Source organism: Trichechus manatus, unplaced genomic scaffold (assembly GCF_000243295.1).
Source record: "Trichechus manatus latirostris isolate Lorelei unplaced genomic scaffold, TriManLat1.0 scaffold00040, whole genome shotgun sequence".
Lineage (NCBI taxonomy): Eukaryota > Metazoa > Chordata > Mammalia > Sirenia > Trichechidae > Trichechus > Trichechus manatus.
The window spans coordinates 18,481,717-18,499,258 of record NW_004443976.1 but is presented as its reverse complement, the minus strand read 5'-3'; the positions used below and the strand labels follow the sequence as shown (position 1 = coordinate 18,499,258).

The window sequence follows — 17,542 nt, the reverse complement described above, 5'->3', positions numbered from 1 at the left end:
CCTGACAGGGAACACAACAGAGAGTCCCAGCTGGAGCAGGAGAAAGGTGGGGTACAGAACTCAAATTCTAGTAAGAAGACCAGACTTACTGGTCTGACTGAGACTGGAGGAACCCTGGAAACCCTGGCCCCTGGATTCTCTATCAGCCCAGAGCGAAAACAATATCCGAGGCCAACTCTTTAGACAGGGATTGGACTGGACTGTGGGATATAAAGTAATACTCATGAGGAGTGTGCCTCTTAGCTCAAGTAGATACAAGAGACTAAACAGGCAGCTTCTGTCCGGAGGTGAGATGATGAGCCAGAGAGGATTAGGAGCTGGTTGAATGGACATGGGGATTCAGGGGTGGAAAGGAGGAGTGTGCTGTCACAGTATGGGGAGAACAGTTAGAGTCACATAACAATGTATGTATAAATTTTTGTATGGGAAAATAAAAAAATATAAAAAAAAAATTTCATTGAGTGTCCACTGGGCTCTGAGGATACAGAGAGCAACAGAGAAGTGGCCGCCAATTTTCTGGTGATTGTACTGTGATGGGGTCACACTGTGAGGAGGGGCCGAGGGACTCTGGGGAGAGGCACTGATCCCAGACTTAGTGGGGTTCAGGGAAGGCTCCTGAAGGCCTGACATCTAAAGGTCCGAAGAGGAACTCTTTTTTTTCTCTCTCTCCTCCAGCTTCTTCATCTGCCCAGCTGCTCAAACCAAAAACCTCTAAGTCATCTGGGATCACTGTCTTTCTCTCACCTCCTGTCACCTCAAACCTACCGATGCTGCCTCCAAAATACAGTACATCCCGGTCGTCAACCTCCTTCCCTGGACCACAGCCATAGCCTCCTACTGGCCTCCCCATCTCTGCTTTCCCCCCTGTAATCCCAGAATGAAGCCAGAATGAGATTTAAAAAATGGGACTCAGATCAAATCACTCCCCTGCTTAAAACTCTTCAATGTGGCTTCACATTGATCTTTGAGGAAAAAATCCAAGCTTCATTCTGTAACCCGCAAAACCCACATAATCTGGCCCTGCTTCTCCGTCCAGCCTCACTTCACACCAGTCTCCCTCTTGTTCTTGGGGCAGTAGCCACACTGGCCTCCTGGCTGTTTTTCAATGTGCCAAGCCCATTCTCACCTCCAAGCCTTCACACGTGCTGTTCCCTCTGCCGGGAATGCTTTTCCCACTGGCTCTTCAGCTCTGTCTTAATTATCTAGTGCTGCTATAACAGAAATACCACAAGTGGATGACTTCCACAAAGAGAAATTTATTCTCTCACAGTCTATTAGGTTACAAGTCCAAATTCAGGGCATCAGCTCCAGGGGAAGGTTTTCTCTGTCTGTCAGCTCTGGAGGAAGGTCCTTGTGATGCATCAGTCTTCCCTTGGTCTGGGAGCATCTCAGCGCAGGAACCTCAGGTCCAAAGGACGTGCTCTGCTCCCGGTGCTACTTTCTTGGTGGTATGAGGTTCCCATGTGTCTCTGCTGGCTTCTCTCTTTTATATCTCAAAAGAGATTGGCTTAAAACACTGTCTAATCTTATAGACGTCATCAGTATAACTGCAGCTAATCCATTTTATTACATAATAGTGATAGAGTTTACAATGCGTAAGGAAATCGCATCAGATTACAGAATGGTACACAATCATGCAATACTGGGAATCATGACCCAGCCAAGTTGACAGGTATTTTGGGGGGACACAATTCAATCCATGACAACCTCCTTCTGCGCTCAGTTCACATGTTCTCAGAGAGGTCTTCCCTGATCACCATCTCACACGCCTGTCCCTTCCTCGGTGCCCTCTCCTCCCTCCCCCCGCATATGTGTGTTTCATACTGTTTTTCTCTATCTGAAATCATTTTGTTTGTTTACTTGTTTATGGACTTTCTCCCTTTATTGAACATAAGTTCCCTAAGAGCAGGGGCCATGTCTGTCTCTGGCTTGTTTGCTACAATATCCACAGCTCCTAGAACAGTCCCTGGCACATAGTAGGTTCTCAATTAATAGTTGGTGAGTGAATGAATGATTAGGAGTTAGCCCCGGGAAGGGGTGGGTCAGTGAACATTGTCCCAGGTGAGGGAACAGCACACAGCACATGGTATAGCTCTGGGGCCTTGTGGTGGCCGTACCTAGGCAGTGGTTGGTGTTGGAGACAGGAAGTCCATTCCCTCTGACTCCATGTCCTGTACTGCAGGCGGCTGGTGGAGCGGCTGGAGACCATGAGGCGGAACGTGATGGGCAACGGCTTCTCCCAGTGTCTGCTCTGCGGGGAGGTGCTGGGCCTTCTGGGCAGCTCATCAGTGTTCTGCAGAGACTGCAGGAAGGTAAGGCTCTGCTACCCAGCCTGGACCCGCTCTGCTGCTCTGTTGGTCTGCACCCTGGCTCCCAAGACTGTGTGTGTGTGTGAGCATACGTGCAGAGGCACACGGTATCCTTGCTTCTCAGCAAGAAGGGCCAGGGCCTGAGGGTCAGATGGCCTGGCTTTTAGGACCAGCCCTAGGGAGTGAACCTCTCTGTCTCATAGGCCTGGGTGTGAACCCAGCGCTTCCACTAGTCAAATGACCTCGGAGAACTTGTTTAATATCTCAAGCCCCGTCTTCCTCATCTGTAAAATAGGGATAATGAGAATATGTATCTCACAGAGTTATGAGGATTAAATATTATTACATGCAAAACTCTTAAAGCCTTGCCTGGCACATAATTATTCAATAAATATTAACAGTTGTCATTAGATAAATACTGTTCTTTTCAGGGCCGAGTAGTATGCTAGCTTTGCCCTTTCTATTCTGTGTGTCTGATCTGTTGATCCCTGGCCATTCAAAGGAGAATAATATTTGCAGCAAGGTAAAATGGATTTTCTCCCTGTCTTATACTCCACTGATTACAGGTAGTCCTCAACTTACGACACATTTCCGTTCCAATGTCCATCGTAAGCCGGTTCTGACATAAATCGAATACCTCTTTTTTTTTAAGTTTTCATTATTATTGCTTTTTATTATCTGTATCTTTGTATCTTTATAAACCTGATCTTTATTTGTCTTTGGGGGTTGGAAATATTACATATAAACTTACAGGTATATTTTAATACATGTATACATACATAAAAAATACACAAATCATAAAAATTTACTCTGATGATGAAGAAGAGTTGGACGACGTTGGCATTTTGTCAGTTGCAGTAATAACTTTACCTGTGGAAGGTTCTGTATCATCTGGATTATCCCTGGGAATGGGGATGGTGTTTCTAGGCAGAAAGTTGGTGAGAGTTGTCTGTATGGTCCTTTTCTTTTTTCCTTCATGTATTTCGAGGTAACATCTCACTGCTTCCCAAATCTGCCTGTCGACTTTAGCAAAGTGATCAGCGTTTGGGTCCCTGTTTTCAAGCAACTGAAGCCCCTGATTTAGTTTAGAAAAAACTTAAGCTAATCCGTTTACTGTAAAAATTTTTGACAAGTCTCCTTCCTTTTCCTCATTATTTCTTTTTTCTTCAGCATTTCTTTCCTCTTCAAAACCCGTTAAGTCCTGATCTGTCAGTCCCCCTTCCTTGTGATCTATGAGCTGATCCACATCGGTGATATCAAGTTCTAACGTCAGCATTCTTGCCGTACGCACGGTTTTTCCACTGATCTCTTCCATCCTATTATCCTAATCAAATGCTTGGAGCATGTTCACGTAATTCAGCAGTTTTTTCCTTGCCCCCTGCATGCGTTTTCCTGTAACTTTCTCCCAGGAAGATGCAATGTTCTGGATACACTGAAGAATATTATAATTCTTCTAGAAATTGTGTAATGTCACCATACCTCCATCTGTTGCAGCTATTGCCTGAGCAAATGTAGTCTGTAGGTAGAATGCCTTGAAGGTGACGATTGCACCTTGATCCACAGGCTGAATCACAGCTGTCATGTTGGGAGGTAGACACACCGCGTTCACATCTTGATTTAGATCATCTACGTGAGGAGGATGTCTGGGGCATTATCAAGTAGCAGCAGCATCTTGAAAGGAATGCTCTTTTTAAGGCAGTGGGCATGTACTTCTGGGATGAAATCATTTAAAAACCAGTCTTCGAATAACACAATCATCATCCAGGCCTTGGAGTTACTCCTCTAGTAGACCGACAGCTTATTTTTGTCAGTGTTTTTGAATCCTCAGGGATTTTCAGAACAGTAAATAAGAAAAGGTTTTAATTTAAATCCAACAGCATTTCCTCAAGCAACAGCATGATTCTGCCTTTAAATGCCTTGAAACCAGGTATCGACTTCATCTCTTTGTGAATATCGATCTGTTCCAGCATCTTTTTCTAAAACAAGGCTGTTTATCCACGTTGAAAATCTGCCCTGGTACATATTCCTCATCTTTTATTGTCTTGTCCAGCTCATCCTTGAATTTTTCAGCAGCTTCAACATTGTGTTTCCTGCTTCTCCAGTTATGTAAGCAAATGCCCTTGCTGGCATTACAGTACTGGGGGAGTCTTCTCCTTGCTGTTCCTTCAGGTTTTCAAAAAGGCTGCGTGCTTTTGTTTGAAAATTGTCAGTAAATTCATAGGAATCCTCTTCTGGATTTGGTCTTCTACCCAAATCATCAACAGCATCTCCATCTCGTGGATTGGCAATTGCCTCTTTGTTAAAATTGTCAATTTTATGACAATTACTCCTTTAACTGCCTCCAAAATCCTATTCTTGTCCTTCAAAAAAAAACCAAACCCATTGCCATCGAGTCAATTCCGACTCACAGCAACCCTACGGGACAGAGTAGAACTGCCTCGTAGGGTTTCCAAGGAGTGTCTGGTGGATTTGAACTGCTGACCTTTTGGTTAGCAGCTGTAGCTCTTAACCACTATGCCACCAGGGTTTCCTTCTTGTCCTTAATGATTGTCAAAATGGTTGAATGAGACAGTCCTTCCCCGTGTGCTATTTCCCCGACTTTCTTTTCATTATCATAAGCCTTAATGATCTTCATCTTGACATCCATGTCTCGAGCCTTCCTCACCTTCTTTTTTGGATTAGAACTTTTAGTGGCATGACTGCTTTTGCTAGACATATTGTTGGGGCTATAAGCAGTGCAGGTGTGACAGTTAGAGAACTTAAACGACTTAGCCTCAGATTAACAACTGATGCTTCTTATGGTATGAAACACTGAATAAGATCATGCTATAGGGTCGCTAAGTCGGAATCGACTGGACGGCAGTGGGCTTTTGTTTGATAAAGGCCTGGTCTACAGTGAAGTCAGCATCAGTGTCATAACAGTGAGGCTGGAGTCGTAATGATTGTCAGGCACGTGTGCAGTCCAGCTGTCATATGTTGTTAGAGCTGAACATCACCCAACTTTCTATCTATGACGACTTCTGACTCCGACACAAACTTCACTGCAGACCAGGCGATAGGCTGCTATACAGCAGTGTTTTGAATAGTAAAGCATAAAATTGAACATCTATAAGTGAACATCTGAGAATGATAACATCAGCAAATTACACGCCGCGACATGGTACGTCGTACATATTATTAATGATAAGAAATACCAAAACAAACAACAAGAACGAAAACAGACAGTTGTAAGTGTGGTTCGTAGTAACTAGAACACACTGTAAGCTGGGGGCTACCTGTATTTTAAATTGTGCCACGTCTTACATTGTTTCATACTGGGTTCAAAACTTTTTTTAAAATAATTTTTAGTTTTTCCTGGAGTTTCTAATTGACTTTTTTTTTTTCTTTTTGCTGATCAAAGAATAATGTATCTGCCAATCCTCAAGATTATTCAATGTCTCAATTTTATTCTCTAATACATGGAGACTACATTTTTTTTTCTGGCAGAAATCCTTCTAGACTCTTATCCTGCCTAAACTCGTTCCTGTGTAGCTGTTGTCTTGGGACTTCTCTTTACTGCCCTCCAAAGTTAAAAACACTGTTTCCCACATGCTATGTCTTCTTCCTTTTTGTGTTTTCATCCTTGTTTTGCCGGAACTCGTCCTCAAGTAACTTCCATTTGCCAGTCACTGTTTTAACTCTGGAGTTATTAAACAAGACAGAGAAAAGAACCTTCTCTCTTGAGATTACTTTGTGTAGGGGAACCAGCAAACAACAAGCAATGATCAAATACATAAGATGATTTCAGCAAGTAATAGTTATTTCTGGGAAGAAATAACAGGGGATAGAGGGCTGGGTGTAGGGCGGATTGGTAACAGTTGAGAGGTCTATAAAATATGAAGAAGTCAAAGAAGTGGACTCGGTTTTGGCAACATGGAGGTCATTGGTAATCTTGACAAGGGCATTTTCAGTGGCATTCAAAAGCTGGATGGGATACAAGGAGGTTGATACACCCAGTTAATAAGTGGGAAAGCCAAGGCTTAAGCTGAGGTCTTTTTTTTTTCCCCTGCTCCATCATGTGTGGTGAACTGGGCTGAAGGATGTGAATTAACTGGTGAAGTGTCCCAAGAACAGTGGGGTGGTGGCGGGGCTCCATAGCACCTGTCCTAGAGACCGATGTGGGTAATGGGCACAGGGACCCTGGAATGTCTCGCTTTCAGTTCTTCGGTGGGTGGGGTTATGTTTTGTGACTTCTGCCTGGGGGAACAAGCCCAGCGGCCTGTTTCCTTCTTCAACCCCTCAACCCCACAACTGCCATCAGTATTCCAGGTTTGTGAGACTGTGAGAGGGTCAGAGCTCCATCTCCTTTCCCTGCAAAGGCCCAGGGCCTCTGCCACAGAGGCAGGCCGCTGCCCCTGGCTGCTGAAGGGTTAATGCCAGCTGCTCCTAGGAGAGCAACAGTCCCAGAGGGGAGCCTCAGCTGGCTGTGGGGGTGGGGTGGGGGAATGCTCTGGAGCACCAGGCTGGTCAGGAGGACATTTCCATTTGAAACAGTTTCAGTCTGGTTCTAACCCCTGCTGACAATCTGCATTTCTAACAAGTTCCCAGGTGATGCTAATGCTGCCGGTTAGGGACCAATTCTGAGAACCACTAGTAAGCCAACTCACTGCTGTCAGGTTGATTCTGACTCATAGTGACCCAGTAGGATTTCCAAGGCTGTAAATCTCTAAGGAAGCAGACTGCCACATCTTTCTCCCACAGAGCCACTGGTGGTTTCGAACCACCAGCCTTTCAGTTAGCTGTCGATCGCTTTAACCACCGTGTCACCAGGGCTCCTTACCAGTACGGCAGTCGTTCTCTAAATGTATTATACGTAAGAATCACCTGGGGATCTTGTTAAACTGTAGATTCTGATTCAGTATATCTGGAGTGGAAATGCCAATTCTCAGCAGGGATTCAAACCGGAACGAACCAGTTCAAAGCCCTAATTTGAAATTGTTCTTCTTTTGCAGCAGGCTGGGGACTTGGTCTTGCCTTGGGCAGGTAGACGGAGTCCTTTGAGCTTCTGAGAGGACTTATTCCTGAGTGAAGGTGGAAGGAGAATGTGTTAGGTAGGGCCACCGCTGAATGATGGGCATTTGGGGAATTTTCTTCCTCATCTTTGAGAAGACTGTGATGTTCATTCATTCATTCATTCTGCAGATTAGTGCCCACCATGTGGAGACCCTGTTCTACGTGCTGGCGATATAGTGGACAAGACAAAGCCCTTGCTTCCATGGAGATTATTTTCCAGACAAATAAATGAATAAACATAAAATACCATCTGGTAGTCCTAGGGCTCTGTAATGAATTAATAAAACAGGATGATTGCACAGAACATGGTTGGTACTCAGGGAGGCTGAGCTGAGACTCAAACATAAACAGGAGTTAGTCCCCGAAGATCTGGGCTGGAGGAATGTTCCAGGCAGAGGGAACAGCAAGCACAAAGGCCCAGAGGCAGCTGGGCCTGTTTAGGGAACTGATGGAGGCATCTGGGCCTAGAGAGGAGCCCTGGTGGCCCAGTGGTTAAGTGCTACGGCTGCTAACCCAAAGGTCGGCAGTTTGAATCCACCAGCTGCTCCTTGGAGACTACTGCCCCATAGGGCAGTTCTGCTCTGTCCTATAGGGTCACTATGAGTCGGAATCAACTCGACGGCAATAGGTTTTGGTTTTTTGGGGGCTTAGGGAGCAAGAGGTGGGCATTGAGCCCTTCACACAGACCTTTGTAATTTTGTTCTAAATTTGATGGAAAGCTTCAGGAGTGTTTTAAGCAGGGATGTGATGTGATCTGATTTGTGTTTTTAAATGATGACTTCAGCTGCTTTGTGATGAGTGGATTGCAGGGGGACACAGTGAAAGCAGGGACATGAGTTAGGTGGTGATGGCCGTCATTAGGTGATGACGGAGTTGGGGAGAAGGGAACATAGGCACAAGGCCGTATGCTAAGAGAGCGCATTGGCCTCTTCAGCGTATTCTAAGCAGAGGGGGAAGGATAAGAGAGAAGGAAAGAGCATCCTAGACAGGAGATGGGCCAGGATGAGCAGTCACTTGGTCACCCTGCCCGGTGAGAGCTGCAGGTCCTCCTGGGTTGGCCAGTAAGTGCTCTTCCCACAGAGACGCCGTGCAGTGCCCAGGGCTCCTGTCTGGCTCAAATGGGGCTCATCCTGCACTTCCATGCACTGCCTCTAGGTTCCCCCTGCCTGCGTCTCTTCTCTGACAAGCAGCAGCTGGAGCAGATGGAGGGCTGGCTTTGCTCTTCCTGACAGGCAGATCCCAGGGTGGTTGTGAACAGGGTCTTCGGTTGAGGCCCCAGCTCGGTCATAGCTGTGTGTCCTAGTACAAATCACTTAACCTCTCTGGGCCTCTGTTTCTTCATCTGTAAAATGGGTGGGTGTGGGGAGTACATGAGGCACGGGCAGGTGGTAGATCAGGGACTCTGGGGAGACGTCTGGCGTGGGAAGTGTCCAGACCCAGGCATGGGGTGGCAGACCCTCAGGTCCCAGCTCCGGGGTGCACAGAGGCGTCCCCGGTAAGAGCCCTCGCAGTGATGAGCAGCTGCAAGCTAATGAGCCAGCAAGGTAATGGGTGGAGCCCATGCTGCCTGTCAGGGTGCAGAGGCTCCTCAGTAATTGGGCTGCCCCCCCCAGGCTGCCACCCTCATTATCAAGGCTGTGGTAGGAGGAGCGGGGGCTGGCGGCTAATTAAAGAGGCCTGGTGCTCCTAATTGCTGGGGTTCTGAGTCAGCCGCTTGCAATCTAACCCAGGGCCCAGCTTCAACTGGGGAGGCTGGGAAGGCAGTGCTGCGGAAGAGCCCACGTGAGCCCGAGACGGCGCTGTTGCCGGGCTGGGAAGCAGTCGGGTTTTTCGCTGGCTTCAGCTAAAATGTGTCCCATGGCGTGGGCGCGGAGGAGACTGCGCAGGAAATGATAAGCTTGGTAATATGTGCTGTTGTTGTTGTTAGTTGCTGTCGAGCCGGCTCCAGCTCATGGCAGCCTTATGTATAACAACAGAACGTTGCCCCGTCCTGCGCCATCTTCATGATCGTTGGTATATTTGAGTCCATGGTTGCAGCTATGATGTCTGTCCATCTCATGGAGGGTTTTCCTCATTTTCCCTGACCCTTGGCTTTACCAGACATGATGTCCTTTTCTAGCAATTGGCCTTTCCTGACCACACGTCCAAAGTAAGGGAGCCAAAGTCTCACCAGCCTTGCATCTAAGGAGCATTCTGGTTGTATTTCTTCTAAGAGTGGTTTGTTCGTTCTTCTGGCACTGTGAAAGAGGGCGGGACAGCTGTATTGTGCTCTAAGCCCTTAGGGGGAAGTTCTGCTCAGGCGGGTGGGGGTCAGGCACTGCACCTGCTCAGGACAGCACTGGAAGGAAGGGACCTGCCCGCAGAGCCTGGGCCAGAACCTGATCCCTCCCACGCACCTGCTCCACGCCACATCGCCCTGAGGAGGTGTGTCCTGGTGGAGGTCTGCCCAGACTCCCGCACAGGTGAGCTGGAAGTGACCCTGGGCTGGCCTGGGCTGTGTGGTTTTCCTGAAGCTCAGTTTTCCTCACTGTTCAGTGCCTGAGACTCGCATTGACTGAGCCCAGGGAGAAGCAAACGGGGAGTTCCTTGTCACTCCCCTGTCTGCCCACTGGACTGAGCACTCCCTGTTTCATTCCTAGAACCCAGCCCTGCACTCTTATCTGCCAGCAGCAGCCCCTCCTAGAAGGAGCACACTGACCTCTGACAGGTATTTGCCTCTTTGTCCCTGGAGGCTGTGGGAGTCCTGGCCCTGCGCAGATTCCTGAGAGTGCCCTTCCTGCCTAGGCCTTAGTCAGATACTGCCGGGGCCCTAGGTCCTTGCTACTCAGACTGTGGGTGGCAGACCAGCGGTGTGGACATCACATGGGTTTGTTGGGAATGCAGAACTTAGCCCCCCTGACAAGACCTCCAGAGTTAGAATCTGCATTTTAACCAGATCCTGGTGATTTGCTTGCTGCTCAGAGTTTGAGAAGTTCTGATTTACCAGGATTCTCAAAGTGTGGTCTGCAGAATTGTCAGAAATGCACATTCTCGGGCCCACCCCAGACCTACTGAATGGAAGCTTTGAGGGGTAGGGGCAGCAATCTGTTTAAACGAGCCCTCCAGGGGATTCTGATCCTCACTCAGGTTTGAAAACCCCCGCTCTAAGGCCCCAGCCCCAGGCCTGTCTCAGGGCAGATCAGGGTGAAGGCACCCCAGTGCCTGGCCTTTCCTCTGCTGGTCTCCTTCCCCTCGCTCTCGTTTCCCTCATCCCTGCACACACCACACACACACACACACACACAGACACACACAGACACACACACACACACACACAGACACACACACACACACACACACACACACAGACACACACACACACACACACACACACACACACACACACACACACACTACACGTACACACACCAGCTCAGGGGCACCTGCTGCCCTCACTCATGCCATCTTCGCTGTAGCAAACAGTGAACCTTGAGGCCCTTGTCTGCTATTGTGATGCCCTTTAGGGTTTGTAAAGTGCTTTCACAAAAGTCATCCTTCGTGGTCCTCAGGACAAAAGCCGTAAGGGAAGCAGGGAGATGGGTCTTCTCGCCAGTTATGGATAGAGAACAGGAGCTTCAGTTGAGGTGGTGTGACCTGCTTGGGGTCACCAGGCTGGACAGGGGGCAGCTGGGTGCCAGGTCAGAGAGGCCTCTGCTATGCCACGCTGCCTGCCTTCTTTCAGACCAAAGTGTTCAAGCCTCGTGTGTTCCCTTCTATAGAGAAGCACTGATAACCTTGTAATGGAGGACACAGGTGAAGGCATGCTAAGGCACAGGAGTGGGTCTCCGGTGGATGTCAGCATGGAAGATGCCTTTGGGGAGCCAAGAGCACCCCGATAGCCCCATCCAGGGGCCACCCTCTCACCTCCATTGCCCCGTGCCAGCAGTGGCTGCTGGCTGCCCTCACCACCCCCCAGGAACAACTTTCCCAGCCACTTCCCCAGGACCTTCAGAAGCCGACTCCAGTGTTCTCAGGGTGTTCCCAATTCTAAACCTAAACATCTGAGGCTGGTTCGAACCAACCACAGGGACCAAGGGCTGTGTGGGCGGAGAGCAGAACAGCCCCCCTGGGAGACTTTTACCTCCTTTGTAGCCAATGCCATTCCCCAGGCCCATCCTTGCAAATGAAATTGAGTTTCATGAAGGACTTGTCTCTGTGCGTAATTTTCTTTATTCATTCATTGTACAGAATTGTGTTGGGTCCCGACTAGATGCCAGGCCCTGGAGTTAGTGTGATGAACGAGGCAGAAAGCGGCTCTGCCCTGCTCGCAGCTACTACGATAATGAGAGCCTGAGCTTATCTCACTCTGTGCCAGATGCTCTTCCCGCATTCACTCATTTACTCCTCCTAACAACCCTACGGGTCGGGCCTCTTATGATCCTCCTTTTACAGATGGAGAAACCGAGGCACAGAGAGGTTAGGTACCTTGCCTAAGGTCACTCAGCTAGTTAGCCGTGGAGCTGGGATGTGAACCCAGGCAGTCTGTTCTGAGCATCCTTGCTACTAACCACTGCACTCCGTCACCCTCAGAGAGCTTAGGATCTAGAAAGGTGAGGTGGACGATAAACAAGTGAATACGATAATTTCAGAAAGTAGCAAGTAAAAGCATAAAAGGGGTGCGGTATCAGCCAGTGGGGAGGGGTATGAGAAGGCTCCGGAGGGGCCTCTGTGAGGAGGTGGCATCTGAGCTGAACCCATGATGAAAAAGTCAAATCTGGCAGAAGGGTGTCCCAGGCAGAGGGAGCAGCAGGTTCGAGGTACTGCCATAAGAAAGAGCCTGGCATAACTGAGGAACTCAGAGGGGCATGGGAGAGGGTGGGAACTCTGCAAATGACCCTCCAGAGCTTTGCTGGGCCTACAGAGTGGGGGTTGCCCCACTGTGCTCCTTGGATTAACGTTACTGTTGTTAATTTGCTGTTGTGTTGGCCCCCAACTCGTGGCGACCCCAGATACATAGGGGTCTCACTGGCTGATTTTCGAAAGTAGATTGCCAGGCCTTTCCTCCTAGTCTGTCTGAGTCTGGAAGCTCCACTGAAACCTGTTCAGCATCGTAGCAACACGCAGACCTCCACGGACAGATAGATGGTGGCTGCACTTGAGCTGCAGTGGCTGGGCATGGAAGCCAGGTCTCCTGCATGAAAGGCAAGAATTCTGCCACCAAACTACCACAGCACCACACAGCCAGTTGCCGTCGAGTTGACGCTGACTCCTGGGGACCTCACATGCGTCAGAGTGGAACGGTGCTAGGGTTTTCAATGGCTGATTTTTCGGAAGTAGATTGCCAGGTCATTCTTCTGAGGCACCTCTGGGTGGACTTGAACCTCCAACCTTTCAGTTAGTAGCCGAGCACATTAGCTGTTTGCACCACCCAGGGACGCCTTTTCTTGGATTAATTTGAGTCCCCCCAAATAGGAGGAGGCAGTTTTTTGCAGGGCCTCCTGAGTAGGGGCTGTGGCAAAAGTCATCTGCTGCCTCCCTGTCCCCACTCTTTTCCAAACATAACCCCGAGTCTCTGTCTTTCCGGTGGAGCCACAAAGCAGCAGGCTGCTTGAACAACAGCCGTCTCATCTGCGTTGAGTCAGAATTGGCCCCGCTGCCATGTCCTTTCTCCTCGGCCTAATTCAGACGTAGAAGACGTGTGTTTGTGCCTCATTAAGAAGATGGATTTTTTCATTCAGCTACTGATGTTTCCTAAATTCCCGGGAAAAGTCACTTAATTCATCTGCCCTATGGCTTTGCTCTGGCTGCTTGGGCGCAGAGGCTGTTTGGCAGGAATTGACTTGGCTCCCGTGGCTGGGATCAAAGGATTGGACCAGACACCACGCAGCATCTCGGAACATCTGCCTTTTCGGGAATCTGAGGAGCAGAACATCTCCATTAAGGCACACGTTCTTCTTGCCATTTGGTGCCTGTGGTATGGCTTTTCTCCTCCCACAAGCTTCTTTCTTGCCACATTGAGCTGTTCACAGCCCATTCCATTCCCTCCATTGTGCTACTGACCTTCAGCTCAGTGTGGTGGGGACAAAGGCAGCGAAGGAGCTACAGAGAGCCAGGGGGGTTTGGGGACCACGCGGCTCCCTGGTGGCAAGGCCTTCCTGGAGAGAGACATGGGTCATTCCTGCAGCTCTCTGGGGACTGTGCCCACCTAGCTCTCACCTTTATATCAGGCCTGTGCAATGCATCTAGGGTGAGGAGGGTGAGGAGGTGGAAACCCAGCCCCCACGCTCCGGGAGCTCACCGTCTGCAATAGATAATGCAGAGTGAGAAGTGCCGGGGAATGGAAGGTACAATGAGCCCCCAAGCAGAGAAGTGTAGGGGGTGACGTGTAAGCGAGGCCTTGAAGGGTAGTCACAAGATGTCAGGGGACAGTACAGCATTGTAAGGACAGGTGATGAGGAGGGACAGGGAGCAGGTGGGGGCTGGTGGGTATCTGGTGGTTTAGATATGGAGGCACTGGTGGTTCAGTGGTAGAATTATTGCCTTCTATGCCAGAGACTTGGGTTCAATTCCTGGCCAAGGCACCTCATGCGCAGCCACCATCTGTCTTGTCAATGGGCTTGCATATTGCTATGATACTGAACAGGTTTCAGCGGAGCTTCCAGACTAAGATGGACTAGGAAGAAAGGCCTGGTGATCTAGTTCTGAAAATCAGCCAGTGAAGACTATGGTTCACGACAGTCTGATCCCATTGTGCATAGTGTCACCATGAGTGACAATGACACTGACTCGGTGACAGCTAACAACAGCAAGTCTGGATAGATGGGTCAGCAAGAAGAGGTGAAGTGAGAGAAGGGGGAGGTAGGCAGGAGGGAGAAAGAGGCTGGCAGAGGGAGAAGGAAGGGAGGACCACGGAGGGCCCTGTGTGCCAGGCTAAGGCGTTTGGGCTTTATCCTGTTGGCAACAAAGCCATCAAAGGATGCTAAACAGGGGAATAGTAATCACATGAGTTTTGGGGGAGGTTCAGTCTGGAGGCAGATTTGGTAGAGGGAATGTGCAGAGACCCTGCTAGATACTGAACTATCCAAACAGTAGTAACAAGGGCCTGAATTAAGGCAGCAACAATCAGCATGGAGATGCAAAAGGCAGTGAAGAGTTAGAAATAACAGAAGCTGCCAGTGACCACCAAGGGCTCACTTTATACCAGGCCCTGTGCTCCACACCTTCTCACTTAATTATCAAAGCCAGCCTGGGAGGTTATGACCCCCACTCTACAGGTGAGGAAGTGGAGGTGTGTGGAGGTTAGGTCCCGTGCCAGGTCCCATGGCAGGTCAGTGGCTGGATCTGATGACCCCTTACCCACAGTTTTGTATGTGTGCACAGTGCCTGCCGGGAAGGCCAGGGCTGGGCCAGGCGCAGATGGGGAGGGGAGGAGGCTGGTGAAGTGAAACACTTTATTGTCACAGTTGAGGACGAGGTATCTGGAGAAGCCAGGTGGACTGTGTAGTCTGTGGGTTGGATCCCAGGCTGTTTTCAGAAGAGGGTGGGGGAGGGAGATCAGCAGCCCAGAGTTTGAAGTCGTGGGACTGACTGAAGTGACATAGGAGAGAACAGGGGCATGGGAAGAGGGGGGACACCCCAGGTGGGGCATGGTGGGAGGGTGGGATGGGGGCAGCTATCTCTCTTCTCCCCTTCAACCTGCCCAAATGACCTGTCTGGGGACTAGGATGTGTCTGTGGCCCGATGTCCCCACATGGGTGTCAGGTTGAAGTGTCAGAATCAGGACCAGTCCCTGGGCACCTGCTGTGTGCGTTCAGTCCACCCAGGTGTGTGTGAGGGGAGTCAGGATTGAGAAGGAGCGATCCCTGTAAGTGCCAGTGAGGCTGCCCAGTGGGGCGTGGGGGGCACGAAGCTTGGGCGTGAGCTGGGCCTCCAGGGAAGGGCTGATTCTTCTCTACCTAGACCCTTACCTGTAAGGCAGGTATCATCCCGTCCTCCTAGACTGGCCTGGCAGGACACAGGGTGCCCTTGTCAGCCTCCAAGAGCTCAGGGCTTCCCTGCTGCATCCTGACCTTGCTCCAGCCTTGAGCTTTTCCCCTGAGCCCAGCACTGGGCTCCTAGCTTTAACCCCGACTGTATTTTCAGAATGGGTGATACCTATTACCTCCTGGACTGTGAGTCTTTGGTGGTGCAGATGCCCGGAGCCCACTGCCAACCATCCAGTGACCCAGCCAGTATCCCCTTCCTTTCCTACATCAGGGACCCCAGGGCTGAACTGCACTAGATCAGGAGTCAGCACCTGTTTTTATATGATCCATGAGCTAAGGATGGTTTTTAAATGGTTGGGGGAAAAATCAAAAGAAGAAGAATATTTGATGACAGGTAAAAATAATACGACATTCAAATTTCATTGTCCATAAATAAAATTTTACTGGAACACAGTCACAGACATTCATTTTCGTGTTGTCTGTGGACAGTGATGGCTCAGGGGTAGAATTCTTGCCTTCCATGCAGAAGAACTGGGTTCAGTTCCTGGCCAGTGCACCTCATGCACAGCCACCACCCATCTGTCCGTGGAGACTCGTGTATTGCTGTGATGCTGAACAGGGTTTCAGCAGAGCTTCCAAACTAAGACAGACTGGGAAGAAAGGCCTGGTGATTTACTTTCAAAAATCAACCAGTGAAACTGCCATGGATCACAATGGTCTGATCCACAGATGATCATGGGAATGGCTCAGGACCAGAAAGCATTTCATTCTGTCGTGCATGGGGTTGCCATGGGGCAGACTTGATGGCAGTTAACAGCAGCAACGTGTGTGTGTGTGTGTGTGTGTGTGTGTGGGTGTATTCAGTATCTATATAATAGGACCGTAATAGAGTCCTTACTCTGTAATTTCCTTTTTTTACCATTTGTCCACTTGATAATATGTATATCAAAGACATCCCCTGGGTCTGTGCATGTGAATCTAATTCCATTTTTAGGAGCTGTGTAACAAACAGGAGTCTTTCACAATGGCCTGAAGCCCCTTCTTTTCCAGGCCTCTCACACATCCTGCTGGGAGACAGGACAGGGGTGGGTACAAGCAAAAGCCCGAGAGCACTGTGCCTGGACGCACGCCCTCTGAGTCAGACTCCTCCCATGCTCTTCCTCTGTCTGAATCTCTCCCGGGGGGCACAGCCTCTGTTTGCAGTTTGGCCTCTGCTGCCTTCCTGTATTCACCACCTCCTGCCCCAGCTTTAGCGTGCACCACCCATGTCTGAAATGCACTTGAGGACATGGTTCAAGTTCATTTCCCAGAAAGCTCCTTGGTTCCTGTGGAAATCAGAGAATGGACATAGCCAGAGAGGCCAGGGTGGGACAGTGTTGCCTAAGTTCATGGGTAAAATGCATCTGAATCTCAGCTGTGCCTGCCCTGCCACCCCCCACCCCCACCCCCTCAGTGAGTAGATGCGATGTCAGGAGACCCGGCTGCAGGCACAGCTGTGCTGGGAACTCCCTGTGTGACCTTAGATAGAAACCCCTTTCCCTCTCTGGGCCTCTTGTCCTCACCTGTAAAAGGAAAGCACCTTCCAGCAGCCTCCTCCCGTGAAGCTCAGGCTCTGTCTGGCCCCTGCAGTGTCACTGCCCCTGAACCTGCTCCCAGAGGGCCTCCACTGGCCCCTATGAAGCTGTGAGCTAAACCTCATTTCTCCATGCCTCTGGAACACAGCTCAGTTTGTTGTCCTGAAGCTTCCTAATTTGCTTCCCAATTTACTTTGGCTCAGGCTGTGAGTAACTGAGTTGATGTCCTCTGAGCAGGAGGAAGTCAGTGTGGGGGTTGGCATGGTGCATCTGAGAGCCCCCTCTGCCTCTGACCTTTCTATAATGTTATGTGCCCCTCGTGGCCCCCAGAAGATAGGCTGGGGAGATGCAATGATTATACTCATTTTCCAAATGAAGACTTCAACTAAGGCTCATAGAGATAACTCACTCCCAATGGTACAGCCAGGTCCTTGCAGTTACTCCTACCTCTTGGTTCAGAACTTTGCCCATGTACCTTTTGGGAACATGCAGGAAACCATCTCCGCAAAGGAAGATGGTATCTGGTGCCAGCTTGCAAACGGGGTGCCAAGGCTGATGACTAAGTGCCCTCCACGCTGGGGAAGGAATTGTACCTCCTAGGGCAGCACCATCCGTGGTGGGGTGGGGTGCCCAGGACTGGCTT

At 49.7% G+C, this 17,542-nt stretch overlaps 1 protein-coding gene across 1 annotated transcript in view; it reads left to right on the top strand.

Annotated features, from left to right (window-relative positions):
- RPH3AL (rabphilin 3A like (without C2 domains)) overlaps positions 1–17,542 on the top strand; it is a 133,076-nt gene that overhangs the window by 8,173 nt on the left and 107,361 nt on the right. Inside the window, exon 3 of the mRNA XM_004376261.2 lies at positions 2,183–2,312. Coding sequence (XP_004376318.2) covers positions 2,183–2,312 — 130 coding nt within the window. The remainder of the gene's footprint in view (positions 1–2,182; positions 2,313–17,542) is intronic.